The sequence below is a fragment of the Rhinoderma darwinii genome, chromosome 13 (assembly GCF_050947455.1).
Source record: "Rhinoderma darwinii isolate aRhiDar2 chromosome 13, aRhiDar2.hap1, whole genome shotgun sequence".
Taxonomy (NCBI): domain Eukaryota; kingdom Metazoa; phylum Chordata; class Amphibia; order Anura; family Rhinodermatidae; genus Rhinoderma; species Rhinoderma darwinii.
The window spans coordinates 17747693-17775157 of NC_134699.1; the positions used below are offsets into that span (position 1 = coordinate 17747693).

The window sequence follows — 27465 nt, forward strand, 5'->3', positions numbered from 1 at the left end:
ATTACAGCCATTGCCCCAATCCTGATCACGCGCGCACTCTTGTTGTGCTCACTCGATCAGCATGATGTGATGTGGCCGGTGCTGCACTAATGAGCACCGCCATTGAAGACAGAGGGCATTTTGCAGTGCGCGCGCCGTGTTCTCAGTCTTCAGCGGCGCTACTCATTAGCACGGGGCCGGCAACATCACATCATGCCAGTGACCACATTCATGTGTTACAATACTAAGCTGAAAAATACATCAATTCACGGTATTGAACTGTTTTAGGGTGCACAGCAACAAAAGAGTATCAATATTTCGATGCACCGTGCAACCCTAGTCTAGAAACAACTCACAAGACGCTTTTTAATCCCTCAATACCAAATAATTTTTTCTCTCTTTTTGAGTGACAAAAGAGTAGTCAAGATTCTTGTCAAGTTGTCTAAAATCATTTCCTCTGTACAAGAGAAAGGTAAGGAGTTTTTAAATGTCTTATTGTATTGTTTACTCAAGTATAGAGTGGCATTGTCTAGTTCTAGGTGTAGGGCATATTCAGACGAGGGTTGTTCACGTCCGTGTGCTGTCCGAGTGTAGAACGGACGGCACATGGACTGAACACTGACACATTAAAGTCAATGGGCCAATTCACATGACCGATTTTCCACACGGACCGTTGGTTTGTGCAGAGAAAACTACTTTGGTCCGATTCTTGCATTAGACTCGCACCCATTCAAGTCAAATGGTCAGAAACAAACAGTCAGCACACGGATACCATCGGAGTGCAATCAGTTTTTCGCTGGTGGGATGCTGTCAGATGCTGAAAAGAACGCAGAAAGTACAGCCAGAGCAAAAAATTTTTTGACGTACATGAAAAACTGATGGCAACTGATACCATACAGACATGAAAAACTGACAAACTGAATGCTCTAGAACACAAAGGGGCTCTGTCACTAGTTTAGTAATGCCCCATCTCCTGGCTAATCTAATAGGCGCTGCCACACTGATAATTCCAGTGACAATTGTGTCCCAAAACATTTATTATTTTAAAAGTTATGAGCTTTTTTCTAAATATGTAAATGAGGCTATACTAGACAAGTGGGTGGTAACAGCAGCGATTCTCCGGAGGTGGAGCCTCCTCACAGCCTCTGACGCTGTCCTATCAGCATGAAGCTGCTTCTCACAGTGTGAGAGACTGAGGCTGGAAGGAAGGGGGATCACTACAAATAGCCATATCTCCGGCTGTGGACCACCTAGAACCGTGGTTCTGGTGGCATATGAAAGAGGACATTCTATCGCCAGTTGAATACACAGTCGGAAATGGAAGCTGTGTACTACATGATCACATTGTGTTGCTGTGCTGGGAAGAGGGAGAAGTTGCATCCTGATTGCACAGCGTCATACAGAAAGCATTACACCGCTCAGAGTGAAAAGAAAGCGTCACCTCCTATTTGGCTATTAGAGCCACATTATCATATTTAGAAAAATGCTCATAACATTGCAAATAATCAACTTTTTTAAAACAAATCACACTGTAGTGATCAGCAGCAAAGCGCCTATTAGATTCGTTTGGATATAGGGAATTAATAAACTGGGGCCAGAACCTCCTTAAGGCCTTATTCACACAAACATGTGCGTTTTGTGCGCACAAAAAAAGCTGAATATTTTGCGCGTTGCAGCTGCGTGTGTCATCAGTATGTGCTGCGTGATTTTCAAGACTATTCCATGCTTATGACACGCGGTTTTGAAATTTAGAAAAATAAATAAAGGAGGTGCTTTTTTTTTTTCTTTCATTTCTTTATCTACTGTTGCGCGAATCACGCGCGTCACACGGAAGTGCTTCCGTGTGCTGTGCGCGATTTTCACGCACCCATTGACTTCGATGGGTGCGCGAAAAACGGCCAAGTATAGGACATGTCGTGAGTTTTACACAGCGGACATACGCTGCGTGAAAATCTCGGACTGTCTGAACGGCCCCATTCACTAACATAGGTCCGTGAGATGCGCGTGATTTTCACGCTCGTATCACTGACGTAATACACGCTCATGTGAATAAGGCCTAACTCTGTTGGAAATTCATCCGTTATTTCCTGATGAAATGCAGATGGGTTTTACATAAACCGAAAAACAAGAAAGGAAAGATTTGCACTTCTTTTATATTTTGGACCCGCTCCTGGTTTTGGCTTACAATTACTGAAGCAAAATACTGACGTAATACGCCCGTCTGAATGAGGCCTTAGGCCGTATCACGACAGAACCCTAGCACCATGGGTGGAGTCCGGGTGTTGCATCTGTAATACGAATCCCAAAATGCGGCTGTATAATGGCAGTGTGAAATCAGTCTTAGGAGCCTCACACTCGAGCGTGTTCGGTCCGTGATATACAGTCCGTATGTCGGCCGCATTTCCTGGACAGAATACACTGCAGGGAGCCGGGCTCCTAGCATCATAGTTATCTATGACACAAGGTGTCACTTCTTCACTGCTGAACAACTGTCCTGTACTGAAAACATGATTACAGTAGGAGACTGTTGTCCCACAGCAATGCAGGGCCAGTTTTTTTTTTTTTTGCATTTTTTTTTTTTTTGCATATTTACGAATCCTGTTTTGGCCCTAGTTAGCTAGTTGAAGAGGTTATCTAGCATATGCCAGCAATGTCTTATCGGTTGGGGTCTCACTTCTGTGACCCTCACCGATCATTAGAACAAACTAGTAGCTTCGCTCGGAAAGCCCTCTACCCTTCCGCTTCTGTCGGCTCTTTTCGGAGGCTGCGTGTTCAGCCTATTATAATCAATAGCCCACTATGTGGTCTCTGAAAAAAGCCTAGCAGAGGCAAAGGGGCACGTCACTTTCCTGGCACCGATGCCACTTTTCTAGTGATCGTCAGGGGATTACTGCAGTTGGTCACCCACTGATCGGAAAATTATGGCATAACCTAGAGATATGCCATCAGTCTTTAGGATCGAGAGAGAAAAATGTATTGCCTATATATTGTGTATGGCTACAATGGTGATTGTCTAAAGAGAGATTCACAAAGGGCAGTTTTTACTATAATATTCCTCTTTTAGGACCCACTCCTGGATCCTAAAATCAAAAACTAAATGAAATTGCCCATGTGGAACAAAGACTTACATAGTAGCAAATTAAAAAGAAATTAAAGGGGTTGTCCACCTTCTGACAACTGATGACCTATCCACCGGATAGGTCATGAGTATGTCATCGGTGCGGGTCCGACACCCGGACCCCGCACCAATAAGCTGCTCCGATGGCCTGTAGGCACCGGATGTTGTGCCACATAATGCTATGTACGGAGCCCGGAAGCAGTTGGCTCCGTAAATAGCATAGCGGCCGTGCTGCAGAACTGCTCCTATTCACTTGAATACAGTACTGCAGCTCGGCCGCTATACCGTGGCCGGAGCTAACTGCTTCCGGCTTGCACGTCTGGTGCACGGAGGCACCGGACCAGCTGATCTGTGCAGGGCTCGGGTGTCGGACCCCCACAGACCATGTACTATCCGGTGGATAGGTCATCAGTTGTCAGAAGCTGGAAAACCCCTTTTAATGCTTCATCTTACAGACTGTCCACAAGAGGGAGCTATTAATCCACACAGCACTAACCATCAATGAACCCTAACATATGGTCATTGATCGAGTGATAACTATCCCCTCTTCCTGTGCAGATTTTATAGCTTCTCTTTCACCAACACAAATTCTTGTTCCATTTTTCTTCTAAATTGTTCTCAGTTTTTGTCAACCCATCTGTCATATCCTCTATGCAGGCTACAAATTGTGTTTTTATGGTTTTATATATCATGGGGTTTTCTTGGACCCTTCCAATTTTTGATTCGTGGGGACCTGTTGGGACCCCTGCCAATCAGTAGAATGAAAGGGCCATGGTTGGAGCACTACGTCCCCTTCATTGTTTACATAGTGACGTACATATGGTTGTGGCTGTTCCCGGTACTGCAGCTTAACCCCATTCAAGTGAACAGAGCGGGCCCCTTCATTCTGCAGATTGGCAGAACCTCGGTGATCAGCTTTCTGCAGGTCTGGCTCTCTGTTATCACTGGGAGGACATACATTTTTCTGCAGGGGAAACGTAGTATTATATGCCAGAGATTTAAAAAAGAGTTGACCGCTTTATACATGGATGGGTTTGACAGAACAGGAGCTACTCTTAGGCCCGGTTCCCACACAGCAGAATTTCCGCGACGGAATTCTGTAGCCTTTACAGTAGCAGCAAAGTGGATGAGATTTCTGTGCAAAAAAAAAGCTGCAAAAACGTTAATAAATTGACCTGCGGTGCAGAATTTAAATCCACATCATGTCAATTTATGCTGCGTTTTCATTGCTTTTCCGTTGCAGGTTTTCCCCACTGAATTTAATGGGGATGCAAAACCCTCAACAGAAATCCAGGTGTTGCGACTTTTTTGGCAGAATCGCAGCAATTCCGCCACAATAGCAACTGAGAATTTTTTGTTTTTTTTAAATGTCATACTTGCTTAGAACTCCCTGCTTCTTCCTCCAGTCCGGCCTCTTGGATGACATTTCATCCCATGTCACATGGGCTGTAGCATCATCCAGGGAGGCTGGACCGGACATTAAAGGAGGGACGCGTCACCATGACAATGGCTTAGGTGGGTACGGATGTGTTTTTTTTTTTTAAATTATTATTTCTACGCTGCTTACCGCAGCGGAAATTAAGGCCGAAAAAATGTGTGCGGAAATTCTGCGGCGTTTACAGTAGCAGCAAAGTGGGTGAGATTTAGCGTAAACGTTAACTTGACCTGCGGCGCAGAATTTAATTCCGCAGCATGTCAATTTATGCTGCTTTTTTGTTGATTTTCCTTTGCGGGTTTTCCCCATTGAATTCAATGGAGATGCAAAACCCACAACAGAAAGCCAAGCATTGCAACTTTTGAGGCGTAATTGCAGTGGTGACGCTGCAAAAATTGCAACGCCGTAAGAAATAAAAAAAAAACATACTTACCCAGAATGCCCTCGTTCTTCCTGCAGTCCGGCCTCCTGGGATGACATTGCATCCCATGTGACAGCTGCAGCCAATCACAGGCTGCAGCGTCACATGGCCTGAAACGTCATCCAGGAAGGTCGGAGCGGACGTCAGAGGAGGTAAGTATAATTTCTTCCGCATATCCGTCCCATGGGAACCCGGCCTTATTGTCACCTACTCCCAGAGAGAGCAGCATGAAGGTTAAGGGTATGTTCACACGCTTAATAAAAAACGGATGAAAATACGAAGCTGTTTTCAAGGGAAAACAGCTCCTGATTTTCAGCTGTTTAAGCAACTTGCGTTTTTTACGGCCATTTTTTGAGCTGTTTTTCTATTGTCAATGAAAAACGGCTCCAATTACGTCCCAAGAAGTGTCCTGCACTTCTTTTTCGCTGCCTTTTTTTTACGCATAAAAAACGCCGCAAAAAAACGCTCCGTTGGAACAGAACGCCGTTTTGGGCAGGTGTTTGGAGGCGTTCTGCTTTCCGATTTTTTCGGGCCTGAAATACGGCAGAAAATAGACAGTGTGAACATACCCTTATAGAACAAAGTCCTGATCGGGGACACCCTATATGACGTCCATATGCTATAATAGGGTATATGGACAAGGAAATAGATTCGCCATTCTGGCGGCTGGTGAACCGTAAACAAATTGGCAAAACTCCAATTGGGGAAAAGTTTTTCTCACCTCTGGTCAGTAATGCTCGTCTAGCCCATGCTTCTCCATATACATTATAAGGGGGAGTTCACACAGAGTTTTCTGACGTGGAAATCGCGTCGGAAAACGTGCCAAAAAACCACCTCCCATTGATTTCAATCTGAGGCGTTTTTTCCCTGCGAGCAGTAAAAAACGCTCACAGGAAAAAGTGACGCCCTATCTTCGCGCGTTTACGTCTCTGACCTCCCATTGACATTAATAGGAGGCAGAGAAAGCGTTTATCACTGTGTGCAGTGCAGGCAGGTTAAAATTTGCCTCAAAATTCCAGATGGAATTTTGAGGCAGATTTGTTTGCCTGCAATGAACTCAGTGTGAACAGGGCCTTAGGGCTAGGATGTGGAAACCGTTTCGATGGGAAGCGGGGCGTTTCTTTCAGCGAGCGGTAATAAACGCTCGTGTTACAAAGAAGCGGCATTCCCTTTCTTCTGGCGTTTCCGTCTCTGACTTCCCATTGACATCAATGGGAGGCAGAGATAGCGTTTTTCGCCCGAGGCACTCAATGGCCACAGGCAAAAAACGCGGCAAATGTTCTGCCGGCAGGAAGGAATTTTGAGGCAGATTTTTCTGCCTGCAAAAAAACTGTGTGAACAGGGCTACATTCACACGAGCGGATCAGATTCACGCGCGTGAAAAACGTGCGTAAATCTGGTCCGTGTGTGTTGCGTTATGCATCAGTGTGATTTGCAAGTGGCATGTGTTTTTCACGCACTCGCAAAGCATTTTTTTTGTTTTTTATGGAATTGATGCGCAAATCACGCACCGCAAACGGATGAGCATCTGTGTGCAGTGCGTGGTTTTCACGCACCCATTGACTTCAATGGGCGTGTGGGTGAAAACTCCTGCATGTGTGAACCGCCCTATTGGAATTAACGGGTCCGTGTGCTGTGCGTGATTTCCATGTGCAGCACACACTTGTGTGAATGAGCACTTATACAGAAAAATTCCTTTAATCCGGCATCAATGGGATCTAATAGATGACAAGATTAAGGCAGCGTGCAAAAAGTGGGAGAATAGTAGCAAACACACATGAACTCAATGTTTCCCAATCAGAAACAAGGTAACTGGCGACCCTTTAAACCCAGCAAAAAGTCTACGACCGTGTGCACGACCGTGATTTTTAGGTCAGGCGGTGGCGGAGTGTCGCCCGCAAATCGCGGGCCGTGCACATGGCCGCGGCCATTATTTTCAATGAGCCTGGACCGCAGAACACGGCCGTAATAAGACATGTCCGTTCTTTCTGCAGTCCAGGCTCCCGGGCCATGCACGGACCATGGAAACCACGGTTGTGTGCATGGGCCCATAGAAATCAATGGGGCCGCAATTCTCCCGTGAGTTTTCGGGGGAATTGCGTCCGCAAAAGCACGTTTGTGTGCATGACTAATGTCCTAGTTTGGTCAGTTATTCCGTGACTGTGGGGCCCATAGAAGTCAATGGGTCCGTCAAAAAAACGGACGGCACACAGGCTTCCGTGTGCCATCCGTTTTTGACGGATCCGTTGCCCTAGCAACGGCAGGGCGTGCCTAAATTCAGAGATTGGGACGTGACAAGTTAAAATAAAGTTCAATACCTTCCGTTTTCTCAACGGAAACACGGAAGCGCAGAACGGACACTGAGTACACATTGGACACACGGATCCGTCAAAAACGGGCGAGAAAACAGTGATGGAAGTGTGCATGAGGCCCAGATTTTTTAAAAATTCTGATTTTTTTTTTGCGGTTATAAGGTGGCCTTCAACTTTTAAAAAAAAACAAAAAAACAATAGGGAAACAATGAGGTTGCGTGGCAGTAAACTCAAGTGCCGGGTTTATGATTTTCTGGATTATTAGATGCCGGATTAATGGACAATAATAATCCTCACTGACTAGTTCGCCATAGAACTAACAGCACACAGCGCTGGATCTAGAGTCGTTCTAAACTCTTCAATGTTATGACGTCAACGCGTACGAGTAGGCGGAGCCCATCCATACGTATGACGTGAGTGGAATTAGTACGTGCTCCCGTCGTGTGGGCGTGGTTGTTTCGTGCGTCTTGCAGCGGGTGGGCGGGGTTTCAGAGAGGCGACACTCGTTCCCGCAGACGCAGGAAGATGGCCGCGGATAGATTCTCCCGGTTTAACGAAGACCGAGACTTCCAGGTACAGGGGTTAAGTGGGGGTGAATGGTTGGCAGTGAGGGTGAGGAGTCGGAATAAGCGGTGACGGGGCAGCACTGCGTATCCTAAGACATTACTGACGTCTCTCGCCACCTGTTTATACACGGGGGTCTCAGTACCGCACCGTATTACTGTCACCTTACCGTATCTCCGTGATTGCGTTACCTTATATGAACTCACTGTCAGACTTCCATCTAGCTCCTCCCACTGTACCAAACCCCCCTCCCAGTCTCTGTCCTCCATTGCCCGAGACCCCCTCCCTGCTCTCCGTATCTCACTCCTAGTCAGTGTCCTACAAATACCCCCTCCCCCAGCCACCAATATCCTCCCTGTCCTCCATTCTCCGGTATCACCTCCCACTCCATAACCTACAGTATCTGATACCTCAGTCTTTCTGTATTGCCTTGATAGTGTTTCTCTATTATACACCTCCTCCCTTATCAGGGTCCTTAATATCACCACACACCCCTATGCCAGGGTTGCCAACAGTCTGGAAGAATAGGGCAATTTTGTCCGGTGTCTGTGATTTTCTTTTATTCTGGGGGGTGTTGTTTCTCAGGTTGGTAAACAGTGTTGCCTCTACCGTTAGACCATGTTCACACGTTCAGGATTTGATGAGGATTTAGGTGCACTTAAAGGGGATTTCCAGTCTCTAAAAATTGATGGCCTAGCCTCAGGACAGGCCATCAATAGCCGATGGGTCGGAGTCCGACTCCCGGGACCCCCGCCGATCAGCTGTTTTGAAGGGGGTGCTTCGCTCGTACAAGCGCCACTTCCCTTTCATTTCTACTTGCTCGCTGTGAATCATCGACACAGATGTAGCGGCGATTCACAGGTTTTGCAGCCGCCTTCTACCATTGAAGTGAATGAGCGAAAAGGCTGCAATACCTGTGAATCGCCGCTACATCTGTGTCGATGATTCACAGCGAGCAAGTAGAAATGAAAGGGAAGTGGCGCTTGTACGAGCGCTGCACCCCCTTCAAAACAGCTAATCGGCGGGGGTCCCGGGAGTCGGACCCCGACTCATCAGCTATTGTCTGTCCTGAGGATAGGCCATCAATTTTTAGGGACTGGACAACCCCTTTAAATCCTCACCCGATCCGATGACATTCCGCATCCAATGCAAGTTAGTGGGGGTTTTGTAATCCCATTTACATGCAGCGGAAAATATCCGCCTGGAATAATGAACACGTTTCGGATTTTAAAATCCATGACATGTTTATTTGTTCAAATCCTGCAAAGAAAAGCTGCAGATTAGTCCTGTTGAATTACAATGGCGGCTAATCTGCGTGCGGGTCCGCTGGCACATTCAGTTTCAGCCTCCGATTTCTGACGTCAATTTCTTGAAGAAAAAAAAAAACCAGTGGCCTATCGAGCCGTGGACTGGACATGTTGAAATCGAATGTGGTCAGGGAAGAGTTGGCTGGCTCCGTACACATAGATCATCGCTCGATTCCTATGAAATCGCTGGTTAGGCCGAGTTTCGTCTTTGTATGGGCACCTTAACATTGGGCTCCCGTTTCTTTCTGCCGCTTCTGTGTTGCCTCCTTCTCCGGTTTAGTAGTAATATTCTCTCGTCATCCTTGTTTTGTGTTTGGTCCACAGCGTGTTACTTCCACACCGTTGTTGTTTGTTCTGAATGGTTACTATTCTCTCGCTGTCATCTCCTCCTATTAGTCTTTGGTCCTCTTGTCCTGCTATTCCTGGGAATCTTGCCTTGTAAACAAAACTTCTGAGACAACACGACATGTCGTGGTGTTCTCAGCCCGCGGTCCATGCACAGAGCTGATGTCTTCTATGCAGCTACTGTATAACTTTCTATTTTTAGTTTTATAATGTATAGTCCTAACCCTGCAGGATCCAGTAAAGTGTTTTATAAATGGAATCAGTGTCTTTTATTTCACATCTGACATTACAGCCTTTCTACAGATTCACATACATCAGCGCTATACAGTTTGGTAATTCTCTTGTCACCATGGTGGCGATGCTTTTTATTAGATATCAGCTTCACATGCCACAAACAAATCCTTCTGACCGTAGTAAAAAAAATTGGTACAATTGAGAATTTGCGGCAATCGTTATTTGCTTGCTACCAAACCTTTTGGGGCACATCTATTGTAAGTGAGGGGGCTTATTTATACCTCCATAACCAGTTCCATGCTGTATACATTTGAGACCACTGAATATTACAGTGAAAAACAGTCGTCTAGCTGGGCGGTCTTCCTAACGAAGAGGCCAATATACCTTTGACATAAGGGAATTAAATCCCATTCCATAGGGGATCCCATCATGGTTGTACATCACAGCCTTTCCCCAAGATTTTTTTAAAATTTTTTTTAGGGAATACGTTTCCGGATTCCCATCTTTTGCACTAAATCTATGTCTCATGCGTTGGTTAAGAAGAAACTTGTGACCACCTCCAAGACTGGAGCAGAAGTTGGGGGGGGGGTGGGGGGAATCAATAACACCCACTTGCTAATGGCTATTCGGGGATCTAATAAGATGCTCTAATGTAATGTGATCTGATTATAGAAACTTCTGACATAACAGGAGCACAGACGCCAGACGATCCCTAAATCTGACGAGTCCTGGCTCCTGCAATGTCACAAGATATTTCCCCTTTATTTTGGTTTCACCTTTGCAGAGCAGCAGGATTTAGCTAGATTTGGTGGATTGTGCACCAACTGTTTGTCCTATGAAGATATCGTGAGGACATGTTTATAAATATAATTTAAAGCTCTATTACCCTTTTAAGTCGAGGCTCCCTCCATGTATTCTTACGTGCCAAATGGCTTCGGTAGTGTTCTGCGTGGTCAAAAACTGCGGTAATACTTTGTGCATTTCTCCATGGTTTTTCTATGTGTTTCCTGTATGTAAAATGTTTCACTAGTTATCACTGCCTGGACAAAAATGCATGGAAAAACTGTGACAAGTTATGGTAAAACACAAGCAGATTTGCCGGCACGGCACATTATAGGCATGTGAGAATACACACAAGAAGAGTTAGTCAAGCTGTGTCTCATTTCTGGACACTTCGCTGGGCTATTACATCTGTGGAGTGGCAGCTCATGAGTTAATATTATACACATTCACTTGGCTGCAGGTGCCTATTTTGCTTCTATTTGAGGAGCTTAGTCCTCAGCTGTTCGCGGGTATGTCCCCTTTACCAGTAATAGTTTTGTGCTTTGGCAAGTAAAGGAATGTCACAAGAGCACATGATGACGTGGACCGTAAGCCCCACTTCTGCATGTTTTATTAAAGAAACACTCCAGCCAGTGGGGGGTGGGGGGCCCTAAGAGCATTAAAATGTAACTATCCGAATGTTGCACTGCAGAAGACTGGCGGCCATCCTTACCTGTGTATAGAATGTGGAGCAGGAGCGCTGGTGGCACCAACTACTCTCCACCATTGAGTCACATTGTCCGTTCTCTACTCGTCTATTGAGAGACAGTGGTGACACCTGTCAGCGGTGGCATCTGTTCCGAAGGAGTGACCGGAGAACAATTAGGTTCTGCCTAGCAATCGCAACGCACTTTAACACTAGGGAATATGTACCTAATGACTAGCCACAATGGCAAACTCCATATTTTTTTTTTAATTGGAGGTTCCCTCCCGCATTTTTATACTTCTGAATGCCAAATCTGGCTTGTTATGCGGTAATATTGGGGAAAATATCACTGCATAACCAGGTAGATTTGGCATTTAGCATCTCGGTTTGCATTTTTTGTCGAAATCCTGTTCAATCACACAACAAACGCTCTTGGAAGGGCAGCGGCTTCTAGAATTATATTGGGAAATTGCTCATAATGTAGTTCCTGAATTTAGCGTGGCTCCAAATATAGCGCTTTTTTTCATGTTCGGGCCCCTTGTAAGAGCCTGCAATTTGTGGCCGAGAAGAGGAGATCGGCATCCACCTCCTACCAGCCGTGTTCCCAATCTTTATGTGGGCCGCGTGGTGTAGAAGAGGTTGCAGTCTGAGCATTTTAGGAATTTGTGGGGGCTCATTCAGACGAGTGTTTACCAAGTCTGTGTGACGGCCATTAAAGCAACGGCTGTCACACGGACTCCTGTATTTCAATGGTGCCGCTCACATGACCGTTGTTTCAACGGAGCGTGTGAAAGGTCCGTGAAAAAGTAGGATATGTCCTACTTTTTTGCGCTTCACAAATCCCTCCATAGACTCTAATCGATGGGGGATGCGTGATAATGCGTCCCATACGGGTGCATCTCGGATGTGAAAAACTGCAATCTTTCACGTCCGACGTTGGCCACGTTCGTGTGACTGTAGCCATACGTGATACTTGAGGCATTCAATACTTTATGGTTGCTGCAACGTCTCCTCTTAGGCTACATGAGCGTATCAGATTCACGTGCATGAAAAACGCACGTGAATCTGGTCCGTGTGTGTTTCGTTATGCATCAGTGTGCTTTGCGGGTGGCATACGTTATTCACGCACTCGCAAAGCACATCTTTTAAAAAAAAAATATATATTTTCAATTGAATTGATGCGCAGATCACACACCACACACAGATGTGCATCCGTGTGCGGTGCGTGGTTTCATGCAGCCATTGACTTCAATGGGTGTGTAGGTGCGTGAAAACTCCTGCATGTGTGAACGGCCCCATTGAAATCAATTGGTCCGTGTGATGTGCGTGATTTCCATGTGCAGCACACAGACGTTATTCACGTTCGTCTGAATGAGCCCTAAAAGACAAGTAATCCTTGTTCCATTGTCATTTCACAGTGGGGCTGGTTAGGACCTGGTTGAGGAAAATCTCTTCTACGTTGTTTAGTAGTTTGGAGCAGCCTGTGATGTGGGCCGTGCATATGCAGTGGATTCCATAATCCTTTGGATTATATGAGCTTTCTTATTGAGCCGACATGCCTGCAGTTGGACATTAAAATGCGTCAAAGCCTCTGGTCTAAGTGACGTACTCCACGTTTGTGTGCGAGGATATTCAGTAGAGCCTACATGTGACTCCCTTCCTTCTAGGGATCGGTGGTGGGCCACACGGCACAAACCCCCCCCCCCCCCCCACTGATGATGGGTTCATATAAGTTGAACTGGTTTACTGACCTGAATAGCGCGGTCTCCCTGATTCGATTACAGCTTTTCTTTTTTTACCTGGACGGATTAATGCTACAACAATGACCACTGGCAGCTGGCGGAATCCATTGACTTACAATGGGGTCCATTGTTGTGACGGGAAAAACAGAGCTTCTTCCTGTCAAATGGGACGATACTGCTGACGTAGCCTTATTAACGCTAGCAGATCTAATAATAGAAATCCATTTGGGAAGTTCTGTATATGCAGCCCCCTTCTATATCTTCTGCAGCATTCATTCCCTCTGCGCTTCCTGCTTTGCTTGTCATCCCTCCCTTGGTTTGATATTATCCTTCTTGTCCGTATACACATTGGGGCCAAGTCGTTTCAACATAGGCGTAGCCCTGATCATGGAAGTATTTGGACGCTACTGACCTAGTTATTTGTTGGAATATAATTGACTCAAAGATTTTGCATAGAACCATATACAGTGTTTGACATCTTGACCGAGTTCCTGCTCCACTCAAAAGTCTTACAAAATAAGCTGTGGATTTTATGATCTGTGATAATCTGCCACTGCATGTAGCATTAGAAGCTGTGGCCGTAAATCAAAAGCTCAATTCAATTTTTTTTTGCATGGTGCACATTATGCCTTTGCCTGCGGGCCGTGTTTTCCCTCTGTGTTGCGCTTATATACAATATTTATAAGTAAAAAGCAACACTGTTAATAATAGAGGTTTATATATACATGTCCCTGGACATTGCCATGGCAACTAGAATGAAAGTATCCATTGTTTACATTGCTGGCTACATTTGGAAAACAATACACAGTAGGCAAAAAGTTTATATTGGGTTTCGTTCATTTATAATGGAAGCATTGACGCTGTGATGGATTCGTCTGCCAATGGATCCGAATGGTCACTGACCGACCCCATTGACTTATAATGGGGTTTAGTCAGGGTTCTGGATTGCTTGTTAGCAAGAATAGGACTTCATGTTTCATTACTCACCCACGTAGGCTCTGAATGCTTGTCTGAACAGAATCTTACAAAGTTACTTCTAGTTAGAAGATATTTACAACCTCTATAAGAATATGTTGAGGCCTCATTCGCACGGCCGTTCAGTATTTATGGTCAGTACTGCACGGACTAGCCGCAGCCTGTCACCCGCATTTGCGGGCAGTGCTCACGTTAAAAAGTATAGGAGTACGGTCTGTAAATGTCCTATTTTTTGTGGATCATTTCTACGGCACGGACACACCGGTAAATATATGGAAGTGTGTCCGTGGCTGATAGAAAAGAATGGATCAGTATTTTTATCCGCAATTATGGATCAGTGATTGCGGATAAAAAATACGGTCGTGTGCATGAGGCCTAAAAAGCACTTTTTCGTTTTGCTGCTTTTTCCTAATGTAAACGTGGGCTTTGTGATTGTTTTCCATGGCAGTTCTGGGAATGTTCCCTAGAACTGCTTCTTCATAAGAATTCTGGTTGATGAAAAACCTGCATGAATTTGTGTGAATGAAACATACAGAGGACCGGTCAGAAATGTGTACAGACAATGAAACGGTTATCGGGTAGATTTACGTTTTATACACCAGCCTTAGGCCCCATGCGCACGAACGTGCTTTTGTGGCCGAAAAGCCATAGGAGAATTGCGGCCCCATTCATTTCTATGGGCCCATGCCACACGACCGTGGTTTCCACAGTCCGTGCCTGGACCGCTGATAGAACGGACATGTCTTATTACGGCCGTGTTCTGCGGTCCAGGCTCATTGGAAATATTGGACATGGCCATGTGCGTGGGCGGCTCGCGGGTGACACTCCGTGGCCGGCCGACCCAAAAAACACGGACGTGTATGTGGCTACGGTCGTGTTCATGAGGCCTTATCTTACTGCTCTACTGGAGTGAGATGTGACAGATATATGAAGGGGCACACACTTCTTAATAAATTTCTGCACCCACATCGGACATAAAATAGAAAAAAAATATTCTCTCCTTAGCACTACTTTTCGCTTCTCCCCTCTGGATCCCCTGACCCTGCTGCGGGTCATACGAGATCCTGACGTTGAGAAGCGTTGGAGCCTTATATGCGATGCAGCACTCAACGTTCTGAGTGCTGCATCACATACAGCGTCCTAATGCTGTCTGGTTTTTAGTATGTTATATAAGCTGCGGCATGCTGAGGGGAACAGGCGGGAAAGAAAGGAGCGGCGAGCATACATATTTATATATTTTTATTTTATTTGACGTCCGATGGGGGCAAGGTATGGGGCTCAGCACGGGCCTTTTCAATGCTATGCCCCACTGAGTGAAATCCTAGGTGGCTTAGATTTCTGCTATAATTTAAGCCAGTTTTCTGCCATAAGTTATAATAAATGACCCAGCTCCGTTTCCGCAAAAGTGGTGAAGGTCGCGTAAAAATTGTGCAACGTTTTTTGTTTTTTTTGTTTGCAGCTTTTCCACACCTGAAAATTGGCTTAGAACGGTTAATAAATTCCCCCCTAGTGTCTCACACTGAGGCAATGTACACACTAAGCAGATATTTTGTGCTGTTGATATGGCCTGAACTCCTCAGCGAATCCGGAAGAAATATGCATATGGTTTTCTGCAATGTGAAAATGGGGTTCTGTAAAACCCCTTTTATATTCAGTGTACTGTACATTTGTTGTAAATTTTTGTTGCACAATCTGCAAAAAATTGTCAGGAAATGGCCTCCTGCAACACTGCTGGCACGTCAATAGGGAAATGCAGAATCAGAACAGCTTTGGAACGCACAACTATCCCAAAAACGACAGTCACCCAACCCTTGTTCTGTCTGGCGAGGTGGCCACGCATGCAGGTGGAAAGTGAATAGAGAAGTGGCCGCCTGCGTTCCGTTCCTATGTAGTTTTCCGTGACTTTGCGGCCACCTCCATCCATTCCCCGCGTGGGTCATCTGGTGGGTCGGGGGATCCCCGTTCTCGACATTGGTGCGGGTGCCAGAGCCGGGACTCGCATTTATGCCATATGCCTTGGGTGCGCCATAAATGTCTAAGGTGGGAATACACCTTTTAAAGAAGCAGTTCTAGGTAATGTTTTGTCACCTGCTTCCATGGAAAACTTCATGGTTTACACACTAGTTTTAGTATTCCAGTTTAGAGATCAATGTAATATGTCCTGAAAAGCCCGGTTTTCATCTGCATTATGTTAACAGAACATTTCCAAATATTGCAGTGGTGTGAAATGAGCAAAAACCACACAGGCCATACTGACATGCTCTTGTTGACGCACCTACTTTAGGGGTTTATTTGAGAGTAGACGGCAGAGCCTTGGCTACACATCTGGAGATCATAAAACGATGAGGCACGGTGTAAGAACTAACCCTGGGGAGCTCTTTCTTATTGAGCGTCAAGGACATACCGTGTTTGTGTTCTTTTATGATCCTGTTTTGTGAAGACCTTTGACAAGTGAAATTATGTTTTGAACCACTGACCTGACTGAATAATTGGCCTTAATGACCAGACATGTATACCGAGCTTCGGTATGTGATGGTCTCACTGCAAGAACACTTAGAATATCAAAAATATTTCGCGTGTATTTTAGTTCCATAAATATTTTCAGAATTAAAATGATATTTTCCAAAGATGGGACAGCACTTCAGAGATATAGTGGAAGCTTTTTTTATTCGCCCATGTGCATTGTTTCAACCCAGCTCCTTTCTTAAAGAGGCTCTGTCACCACATTATAAGTGGCCTGTCTCCTACATAAGGAGATCGGCGCTATAATGTAGGTGACAGTAATGCATTTTATTTCGAAAAACGATCTATTTTAAACCAATTTATAGCGATTTTTAGCTTTATGCTTATGAGTTTCTTAATGCCCAAGAGGGCGTGTTTTTACTTTAGACCAAGTGGGTGTTGTATAGAGGAGTGTATGACGTTGATCAATCAGTGACCAATCGGCGTCTTACACTCCTCTCCATTCATTTACACTGCACTAGCGATATAGCTGTATCGTTATGTGCAGCCACATACACACACTAACATTACTGCAGTGTCCTGACAATGAATATACATCACTACCAGCCTGGATGTGATGTGTATTCAGAATCCTGACACGTCTGCAGCGTCTCTGGGAGATTCCAGCAAGGCAAACGTAATCTCGCAAGATTACGATGTAATTTGTCATTTCAAACGAGATTACGTTTGCCTTGCTGGAATCTCATAGAAAAGATACAGAAGTGTCAGGACTCTGAATAAACATGACATCCTGGCTGGAGGTAATGTATATTCATTGTCAGGACACTGCAGTAATGTTAGTGTTTGTGTATGTGACTGCACATAACGATATAACTATATCACTATCTGCAGTGTAAATGAATGGAGAGAAGTGTATGACGCTGATTGGTCACTGATTGGTCAGCGTCATACACTCCTCTGTACAACGCCCACTTGGGCATTAAGAAACGTATTAGTATAAAGCTAAAAATCGCTTATAAATTGGTTTCAAATAGATCGTTTTTCTAAATAAAAATCATTACTGTCACCTACATTATAGCGCCGATCTCCTTATGTATGAGACAGGGCGCTTATAATGTGGTGACAGAGTCTCTTTAACCGATGTGACCTACAACGTGGTATATCGTAGGCCCTGTTCACACAGAGTTCTTGTCAGGCGGAAAAATCTGCCTCAAAATTCCTTAAGGAATTTTGAGGCGGAATTTGACCTGCCTGCATGCTGTTTTCCGCTGCGTTTTTCGGCCGCAGCCATTGAGTGCCGTGGGCAAAAAAGCTGCGAAAACCACTTTCTCTGCCTCCCATTGATGTCAATCGGAGGTCAGATACGAAAATATCCGAAGATGGGGCATGACGCTTCTTTTTTCCCCACTCGCGTCATATTGAAATCAATAAGCGGCGGTTTCAGGCATTTTTTTGCGCTGTTTACGGAGCGGTTTCCATGTCAAATCAGCGCGAAAATGCTCTGTGTAGACTGCCCCTTAGGCTTAGCTCAAATCGTTATTGAACTGTGTTTGGCATGTATGTCGGGAAAGTTTCTGGCGTACACGCTAAACGTGCATAGGGCTCTATTACCTCGGCGGAGGCCAAAGATTGTTCTTTTATCTTCCTTTGGGCTGGTAAATGTCAGTATACTGTTCTTGTTTGTTTTTTTGAGGCATGGAATAGTGTAGTAGATGACACTATAAAACGGAATCGCGGAAGAAAACGTATACGCTGTATACTTTTTTTTTTAAGATAGGAGCCAGCCCATGGGTGTCGTATGCCACTGTATGGCATATTTGAAAGACATCCGTATAACGTATATATCATAGACTGTTTTTATGACTTATATATTTAACTGATACCATAAACTATAATGGTATCCGTTATATGGTGACGGATGCCGCTGAGCGGTAATCTGCAGCGTAGTACGGTAGCAGCAGTGTGGACAAGATTTGAACAACTCGTCCACACACACCGGAAAAGATCTGTCGAGAAACTGTTCGTAAATTTCCTGCGGTGCGTTACTTCAATCCGCAGCATTTGGGCTGTGGAATCAATGCTCTTCTGTTGTGGGTTTTCCCCATTGAATTCTATTGGGAGGTAAAATCCGCAAGAAAGAGCCATGTATTGTGACCTTTGTGGCGGAAATGCTGTGATTCCGGCTCAAAATCGCAAATGAGATCTAGAAAAAAAACAAAACGTTTTTTTAAAAAAAAAGTTATTTAAAAAATAATTGTCATTGTTATGGCGACGTGATCCTTTGTTCTGAGCGCAGCTCAGCATCCTGGGATGGCATATCCTCCCGGATGCAGCTTTCCCATAGCCTAGATTGTCATCCCAGGAGGCCAAGCTGCTCTCAGCGTCATGCGTCACCGTGACAACGTCCAGGTGGTAAGTATAAACTTTGTTTGTTTTTTTTAATTCTGCAGTGGACATGACACCCTGAAACACTGCACCACAATTTGGTGTGATTTTTCAGGTGGAATTCCCTGTGGTTTCCAGGACGAATACGATGTGTACTTTACCCCGCGTATCTGCCCTGTGTTCCTTCCCCATAAGGTATACTTCAGGAGCTTTTTCCAGCATGTATGTCAAATGTAGGCAAATAAACATAATGTGAATGAAGCCTTATACACGGGTGCATTGAGATTAATCACATTCTAAAAGTGCATAAAGCGCTGTGATCCATGTATAACATAATCATAGGGCAATACCTCCGTGTATCATAGTATATAAAGTGCTTAACAGGGTAGCAACGTGTAATAAACATAATATAGGCTGAAAATATAACTATTCATTTCAAGTATATATAATAGATAGATAGGCATTCATACTATGGACACTGACGTTGTCATGTTATGACACGGATTTGCACGTTTTTTCGTATACTACTTATTTTCTCTTATTCTGCACTTATAACCCAGCAGATTAGCCCAATACATGTGGCATGTCAACATCTCCTTAGACCGATCTCTGCTGTACGATTCTGTAATACGATTCCCATATAATTCAATGGGCCTGTACTGTACCGCCGGGTGAGCCCAGTTTAATATGCGATCAAGGCCTAAAAGGGCACTACACGGTTTCATAAAATGTGCCACAGGGAACTGGTGTGCCACCATAAGTTAAAGTCCTCGACATGGGCCGTGTAAACGAGCGCCGATCAACGAGACAGCTCATTGATCGGCGCTCGTTTGCTCCTTTCACAAGCAGCAAGTATGGGGATGAGCGCCCGTTACTCTGATCGCTCGTCCCCATACATTATTATCATGTCGGCAGCGCGTCTCCCGGTGTACACAGAGAGATGGGCTGCCGACAACGATAATCTTTTCCACTTTTAAAACGATCCGATCAGCAGATGAACGAGTGTTTGCTCGTTCATCGGCTGGACGTTGCCCTGTTTAGCACAGAGCTCTTCATCACCCGTCCTTTGCATCTGTCTAATTTCCCCACAGACGTTCACCCCAATACCCAAATCGCTCCAGCTCCTAAAGGTAATAGTTTTATGTTAGGGAATTGCTGTAAATGCAACTCTGAGCCTCTTGATACATGGTAATGTAGCCCTTTTGGAATTTGACAATAATTTGTCTATTTTATTTACAGAAACCATGGAGTTACTATAGTGTTGGTGTATCATCTATCATAGACCCCATGCACACGAACGTGCTTTTGCGGCTGCAATTCCCCCCGAAAATCCACGGGAGAATTGCGGCCCCATTCATTCCTATGGGGCCATGCACACGACCGTGGTTTTCACGGTCCGTGCGTGGCCCATGAGCCCAGACCGCAGAAAGAACGGGCAAGTCTTATTCCGGACTCATAGCAAATAATGGCCGTGGCGATGTGGCTACGGTCGTGTGCATGAGGCTTAGTGTTTTCTCATAGCTCATGTGGTTTTTCTGGGTCCTCAATCATTTCCAGATTGTGAACATGTTGAAACCATCTGCAGACTCTTGTCCTGAACTTCTCTTGGATAACCAGCCTCCCTCGCTGTTGTTTTTAATTGCTGAGTAGGAGGCTGAGATCACATGCTGTGCGCTAACAAAATATGTATACGAAAAATCATCGCAGCTGCCTTGTCCTCGTAGGGAGCCCATACACGAGCATTCATGCCAGTGGTCCTTGGTGACTACGTAGGTTTCCCAATTTGGTAATGGTCGGCCATAGCAAGGGAATATGATACACAGGACTTACTGCTCCTTGGGAACTTGAAGCCCCAATGGTTTTTGGTGAACCTCTGATGACCTTCCTTCTGTAGAACGATGATCAGGAAAGAGCCATTTTAATAAAAAAATTATAATTAACGGAAGGGACTAAGGCTGGATTCACACGGTGCGGTCTAAATAAGCATTTTGCCGTGACCACAGTGTTTTTTTTGTTTTTTTGTTTTTTTTTTTTTACAGCGGCAAAACCGCACCGTTTTGCTGCAATTTTCTCAATTGTCAAAAAAAACGCTGCAGTTTTGCATTCGTTGCGGGAAAAAAAAAAGCACAATTAACCACAGCATTTGAACCCAGCCTAAGTAGGCAGAATACAGGCTACAAATGGTGGTCTGTATTCCTCTGAAGGTCTATTAGGATGACAAAATCTATATTGGCCTAATGTGTAATCCGATCACTGCTATGACCACAATCCCATTAGTAGAATATATAAAAGGGGGTGGCTGTGTGTCGTGAACCCATTCGGCTATAGATCAAGATGTTACAGGCTAGATATGCCATTAGTCTGATTAATGAGGGTCTGACAGCAGGAATTCTTACTAGTCCTAAGAATAAGGCCTCATTCACACGAGTGTATTTATCGTCCGTGGGCTGTCCGCTTAAATAACTGACCGCACACTGACCAGGGCATTGCAATGGGGCTATTCACACCTCTGTGATTTTTCATGGAGAGTGAGTCTGTTGTGTAACACTCGCTGCCTGTCCTGTTCTGGTCTGTTTTTGCGGATCTCTTCACCCATTGAAGTCAATGGATTTGTGGAAACCACGTACAGCCCGCAGATGACGCGTGTACTGTCAGTATTTCACGCATCAGTTGCTAAAGAAATGAAGAGAAAAAAAAAAGTAAAAACAGGAAGTGAGAAACAGACGAGAAAAACAGATGTCACACGGACGCCATATGGACAGTCATATGCATGAAACACGGACACAAATTGACGCGCTCGTGTGAAAGAGACCTAAGGGTATATTTACAAGCGTACGGTCATATTGTGTATTTGCTGCCTTTTATGCAAAATGTTGCATCACGAGGGAGGGTTTTTTGGTACCTCATCGTCAACCCCTGCTATAGAGGTCGTCTGGGCGCTTTGCAAAAATGCTAGCATTTTTTACATGTTTTTTTTTTTTAGCACCGTGTGAACAAAGCCTTATGCCTCGTGCATACGACGGTGTGCGCCGGCCTGGTGCCATCAGTGGAAAGATAGGAAATGTCCTATCTTTTCACAGATCGGAGGATCGTGTCTGTTTTCACGGACCCGATTCACACGCTAAAGTGAATGGGTCTGTGAAAACTATCGGATGCTGTGAAAAACGGTCGTGTGCAACTGCGCTTAGTATTCCATTTTTTTTAGTGTTCCTGTGCCGTATGCTAATGAGCATAGGAGTCATATCTTCATTCCTCAAGCCTTTCCAACTTAACCCCGCCTCCTTACTTTTTGATTGACAGCTCATCGCCTCTCCCCAGCACACTCAAAATCCTGCTTTTGCGCATGGATGTGCGCACAACGGGACACCATAGCGGCGCATGCACAGAAACTAGGGTTGAGTACCGGGTGAAGCATGGAAGTGTGTTGGGCCATACATGATGGGCGCATGAGTGCTATCTCGGACAAGATTTTGGAGTTAAGGGTGGGCCAGTTTTCGGCTGTGTGCGGGCATGAGTAGAGGGATGAACGAGACTTCCAGATTATTACTTGTATGGGAGCAGGGCACAAAAATACAGCCCGGGCCGTGATTACGGGCATGACCGTGTGCATGAGGCCTAAGTGGTTAGAATAGAGATGTTAGTACTGTGACTCGTATGGACTTTTCATATTAAAGAATCTGCTTTTAGACCTTTAAAAATAACTGTTCAGAATAACCAATGATAAAGAGAATTTCCTTTTTGACTTTTTTTTATTATATATTTCTCTTTAGGGCAACCATTTTGACCAGTATGAGGATGGACATCTGGAGATTGAACAAGCCTCTCTGGACAAGCCCATTGAATCGGTAAGAGGAGGCACTCTGGGCAGGCGTTTATAGCATTGTTCCTTTTTGTTTGGCCAACAAGACAAGCGCTAGGAGATGTAGGAGTTCAGCGTTTTAAGCGAACATTGGTGGTTTTTTATTTTCATTTTGTTTTTTCTTTTTCAATTTGGTCAAGGCCCTTCAGTGTTAAAAGAGCCCTACGTTATCTCCAGAGGCCAGGGACATACTTTTTCTTGTTTTATTAAGGATAGTCCAGGGAAGAACTGGTTATGTTTAGCCAAATCTGGCAAAATCCGCATCTTTATATACAGTGGGTCTGTCACCTATGCATGGCGGATGCAGACAGTTTGTGAGCTTAGATACTTCTCGTATCACCCTCCTGTCTGCATGAGGCTCGAGTTCCTCCTGAGACAACAAATTGTCGGCTTCCACTGTGTATGTGATACGTCTTCTACAAGTGAAATGCACATTGAACCTCAGCTGGACAATGCAGTCTAGTCCCGTGACTTATGTTTAACACCTCGATCGCTGATTTAAATGCCAGCTCTATTAAAGATACTCAATGCATTTTAAGACTTGCAGTATGATTGGGGGGGGGGGGGGTCATGGGTTTCTGGTTTCTTTTGAAGCCTCTTTCTTGGTTGGTTAACGAATGCTCCATCAGAATGAAGCTGGGGCAGCACATGCCATAAGCACGAGAGTTTCCCCAGGCCCTGCAAACCTGGCTAAGGAGCAATGTGCATCTCCGTGCTGAAGTGTAGGTTTGTGTTGTGTTTGTGTGTGTGTGTGTGTGTGTGTGTGTGTGTGTGTGTGTGTGTATGTATGTATGTGTGTAGATGGTAAAAACAGAACTTTACACAACTTTGGCCCTATCTGGCCTTTCTCTTCCACAGCAGTTGATCCCAATATTAGCTAAGCTGCTCATGACCTGGTTTGTATTGCACGCTCTGCCTTTTTAATTTTTTCTTTTATATATTTTTATATATTTTATACATTTTCTTTTTTTCTCTCTATTTTCCTCTAACCATTCACTGCTAGAAGGTCTGGCAATGTGTGGTGTTGCTTCTCCCCCCAGCAGTGAAGGGGTTAGTATTCTAGGACTACTTTCCACCTCTTTCCTCTACCCTTCTCCTATCTGTTATGGTCCAGTGAACACCACGTGTATATATATTTGTGTGTATATATTATCTCCCCTTTCTCTGCTATGTGCTGGCATGTTGCTAGCTAAAGTGCGCACAAGGTAATGCTGCAGAGGACGACGCCGCTTCACACGCAGGTTTAGGCCATCGACGGAGGGCAAGCGAGCCATTTGTGTTCACCTACTCCAGAATATGGAAGTTTGCCTGTTCTCTGGGTGGGCATTTTGTCATATACTTGCCTTCATTGTACTATCCGATTTAAGAGTCCTGCAGGTTAAAAAAATTATAGGTAGAATTTAAAAATCGTTCCTTACATTTATTACGAAGCCAATGGAGGAGTTCTTACAAGACGGCTTACCTGTTATCAAGGTTTGCATTAAACCTTACTGCTAATATCTGATAGTTAGATGCAGGCTGTAAGATCAGTAACAGTACATGCCCTCCCCACTCCCCCCAAAAAATTAATTTATAATAAAAAATGGAGCCTAACTTTTGAGGGTCATATCTGAGGTTCTCTATGGATACACATCTAGTAACTAAAAGATCCTACTGGTTTCAGCTGCACGGCTCCTTACTTGTTTTCTCTCACTCCTCTGCCAGACTTTCAAGGCAATGTTACCAGTCATACGTTGTCACAATTGGATGGGCAAACCTGTGTACAATGTAATGAATAGGGTGTAGTTGCAGAGTATTGAGCTACAGGGGGCGCACTATGCTGCTCAGGCAGAGAGTGTGTTTGCGGGACTGTTAGCCGACCTCTGCAGCAATACCTGCGAGGAAGAGTGCAGGGTTAGGTTATGGCTCTTCTGCTCCATGAGTCTACAGATCCTAGTCTTGGGCTCTCGGACCTAGAGATTAATTGTAATGCAGCATGTGAGAGGAGACCACGCCTGGTATTATGCCAGCTGCTGTGTGATTTCTGCAGGCCCACAATCTACCGTGGTCACTTCTAAGGGCTGTAACTACTTTACAATGTGTAATAGAGTCCAGATTTCTTTATTGCAATACTTCAGAAGCATTAGGACTTAAAACTAGATCACATTGGGCTGTCTTCAAATGCATTACGCCAATGGAGCACCCCCATCCCTTCCAGTATAGCAGAATCCCAGAGGAAACCTGTATTGTATCTGCTCAGCTGAAGGGAATGAATGGGAGGTCATCAATTGACTTTTGAGTGCAGCTGCCAGGATCTGTGGACTCTGAGACCGGCTGGCATCAACTTGACCGGAATTAACCCTTCCACTGCCAGAGGCTCTCACCAGCACTTGTAATGAGTAGGGGGCCAGGCGGCAGTAAGAAGCGTTCTCTGCGCCAAGTTGGGTGCCATTTGGCATAGCCTAACTCCACTGCTTCCTCTCTGTCCGGCCTTGGTGGTGTCAACTTGTAGTGAGCTGCAGGGTTTGGTTTCGAGGGGCTGATCAGGGTCTCTCAGCCCTGCAATATGCATGAGAATCCCACATTGAGCATTTAGTTCTTACTGCAGAGCACGCTAAGCTGAACTTATCACCCACTCAAGAGCTGGTGGGGGTGGAGTGAGGAATAGAGGTGGCATCTGTTCACTGGCAGTCTGATGGCTCTTTCCAGCACTTGGCCTGAATACATGTCCACACAGCTGTCATTCATCTGATGTCACAGTGCATTTTCCCCGGTGGCCTTTGCTTAGTCGCAGCTGCCCGACTTGGTCTCTACCAAGTAAAATTCTCCATCCCCTTCTCTGTAATGGTATTGCCAGAGAAAATCCAAACCGCTATATTGTATAATGGTACATTTATTGTGCACACAATGCATCTCCATTGTATGACGTCATGTCAAGGACTGCACCACCATTCACACAGTGCAGACTTCACATCAGCCGTGCCGATGAACAGATTCATGCTCTCCGGCTGGGTTGAATGCCAAATAGCCTAATAATAGGTGGGATGGGGCTGTACTGTTAGCAAGAGGTGATATGGCTGGATTAATGGTTTCCCAGCAGCCATTGCTCTTGACTGGCTCTGTAAGTGACGCGAATGTCTGCCCAGCGCATTCATCACCTCCTCCGTGCCATCCTTTCTTTTTTTTTTAACTTCTCCATTTCTCCCGCCTTTCCTTTAAAGAGGCTCTGTCACCACATTATAAGTGGCCTATATTGTACATGATGTGATCGGCGCTGCAATGTAGATTACAGCAGTGTTTTTTATTTATTTAGAAAAACTATCATTTTTGACGGAGTTATGACCTATTTTAGCTTTATGCTAATGAGTTTCTTAATGGACAACTGGACTTGTTTTACTATATGACCAAGTGGGCGTTGTACAGAGGAGTGTATGAGGCTGACCAATCAGTGACCAATCAGCGTCATACACTTCTCTCCATTCATTTACACTGCACATAGCGATCTAGCTATATCACTATGTGCAGCCACATAAACACACTATAACTGTTACTGCAGTGTCCTGACCATGAATATACATTACCTCCAGCCACGGTGGGAATGTCTATTCACAATCCTGACACTTCTGTAGCGTTTGTTTGAGATTTACAGCAAGGCATATGTAATCTCGTTTTAAATGACAGTTTACAGCGTAATCTCGCTGCTGTAAATCTCACAGAAACGTTAGCGAAGTGTCAGTATTCTGAGTAGACATCATCTCCCGGCTGGAGGTAATGTCTATTCACTGTCAGGACACTTGAGTAACGTTAGTGTTTGTGTATGTGGCTGCACATAACGATATAGCTATATCGCTATCTGCAGTGTAAATGAATGGAGAGAAGTGTATGACGCTGATTGGTCACCGATTGGTCAGCGTCATACGCTCCTCTGTACAACGCCCACTTGGCCAAAAAGTAAAACACTCCCAGTTGTCCATTAAGAAACTCATTAGCATAAAGCTAAAATAGGTCATAACATAAAAAACACTGCTGTGATCTACATTACAGCGCCGATCACATCATGTACAAGATAGGCCGCTTATAATGTGGTGACAGAGACTCTTTAAACCCCTCTCCTCCGTTATCCCCAGCACTCAGTCCATCCCTCCAATTTACCAATTTTTTTTTACAATTATTTTGTCTATGCCTTTTCATTTCACCTTCCTGCTTTCACCTTTCTTATATATTAAGCCTTTAACTTGCAAGCAGTGGCTTGGTGACTATGCAAGAAAAAAAAAATACATTAAAAATACAATAAAAAAAATACATTAAAAAAAATCTGTGTTTCTTACTGTGTTACATTTAATTGTTCCTTTGACAGCCCTGTTTTTAAAGCCAGGTTCGTATTTCCACTCCACTTGTATTATATTTTGGAAACTAGCAATGCTTCCCCCATTTTGTCTGTCTTTTTTAACCTTTCTTGTAGAAAATTCATAGTGACCTTTCCTGTGCCCAAGCAGAGTGCCTCCCCTCCCCCCTCAGCAGTCTGCCCACTCCTGCCACACATTTGCCAATTGTGTGCAGAAATATGCTACTCATTGTTCAAGTGGGAAATGTACTGGTTACAATGATCTTTCTAATTTTTCCTATACTTTAGGTCAGTCGATGAATTAAAGGAGGCCCCTTAATGTATATTTTCCCAAGTTATAGGCCTCATGCACACTAATGTATTTTTGCGCCCGCAAATACGCGGGTGTGGATCCATTCATTGCTATGGCACCATGCACACGACCGTGGTTTTCACAATTCCTTCCATGACCGGAAATATGGGCCGCAGAAACTCAGGACATGTCTTATTACGGCCCGCAAATTCGCTACGGACCTGCCCATAGAAGTCAATGGG

The 27465-nt window shown here is 44.7% G+C and overlaps 1 protein-coding gene across 3 annotated transcripts in view; it reads left to right on the forward strand.

Moving 5' to 3' along the window:
• The window catches only part of GPATCH8 (G-patch domain containing 8), a 170791-nt gene that overhangs the window by 121239 nt on the left and 22087 nt on the right, over positions 1-27465 (forward strand). Inside the window, exons 1-2 of one of the 3 annotated variants that reach the window (XM_075846343.1) lie at positions 7731-7838; positions 22519-22593. In XM_075846343.1, the coding sequence (XP_075702458.1) occupies positions 7791-7838; positions 22519-22593 (123 nt within the window). In that variant the 5' untranslated portion in view covers positions 7731-7790. Of the gene's footprint in view, positions 1-7730; positions 7839-22518; positions 22594-27465 lie in introns of those variants that run through there. The other 2 variants (XM_075846342.1, XM_075846345.1) reach the window with 2 other exon arrangements.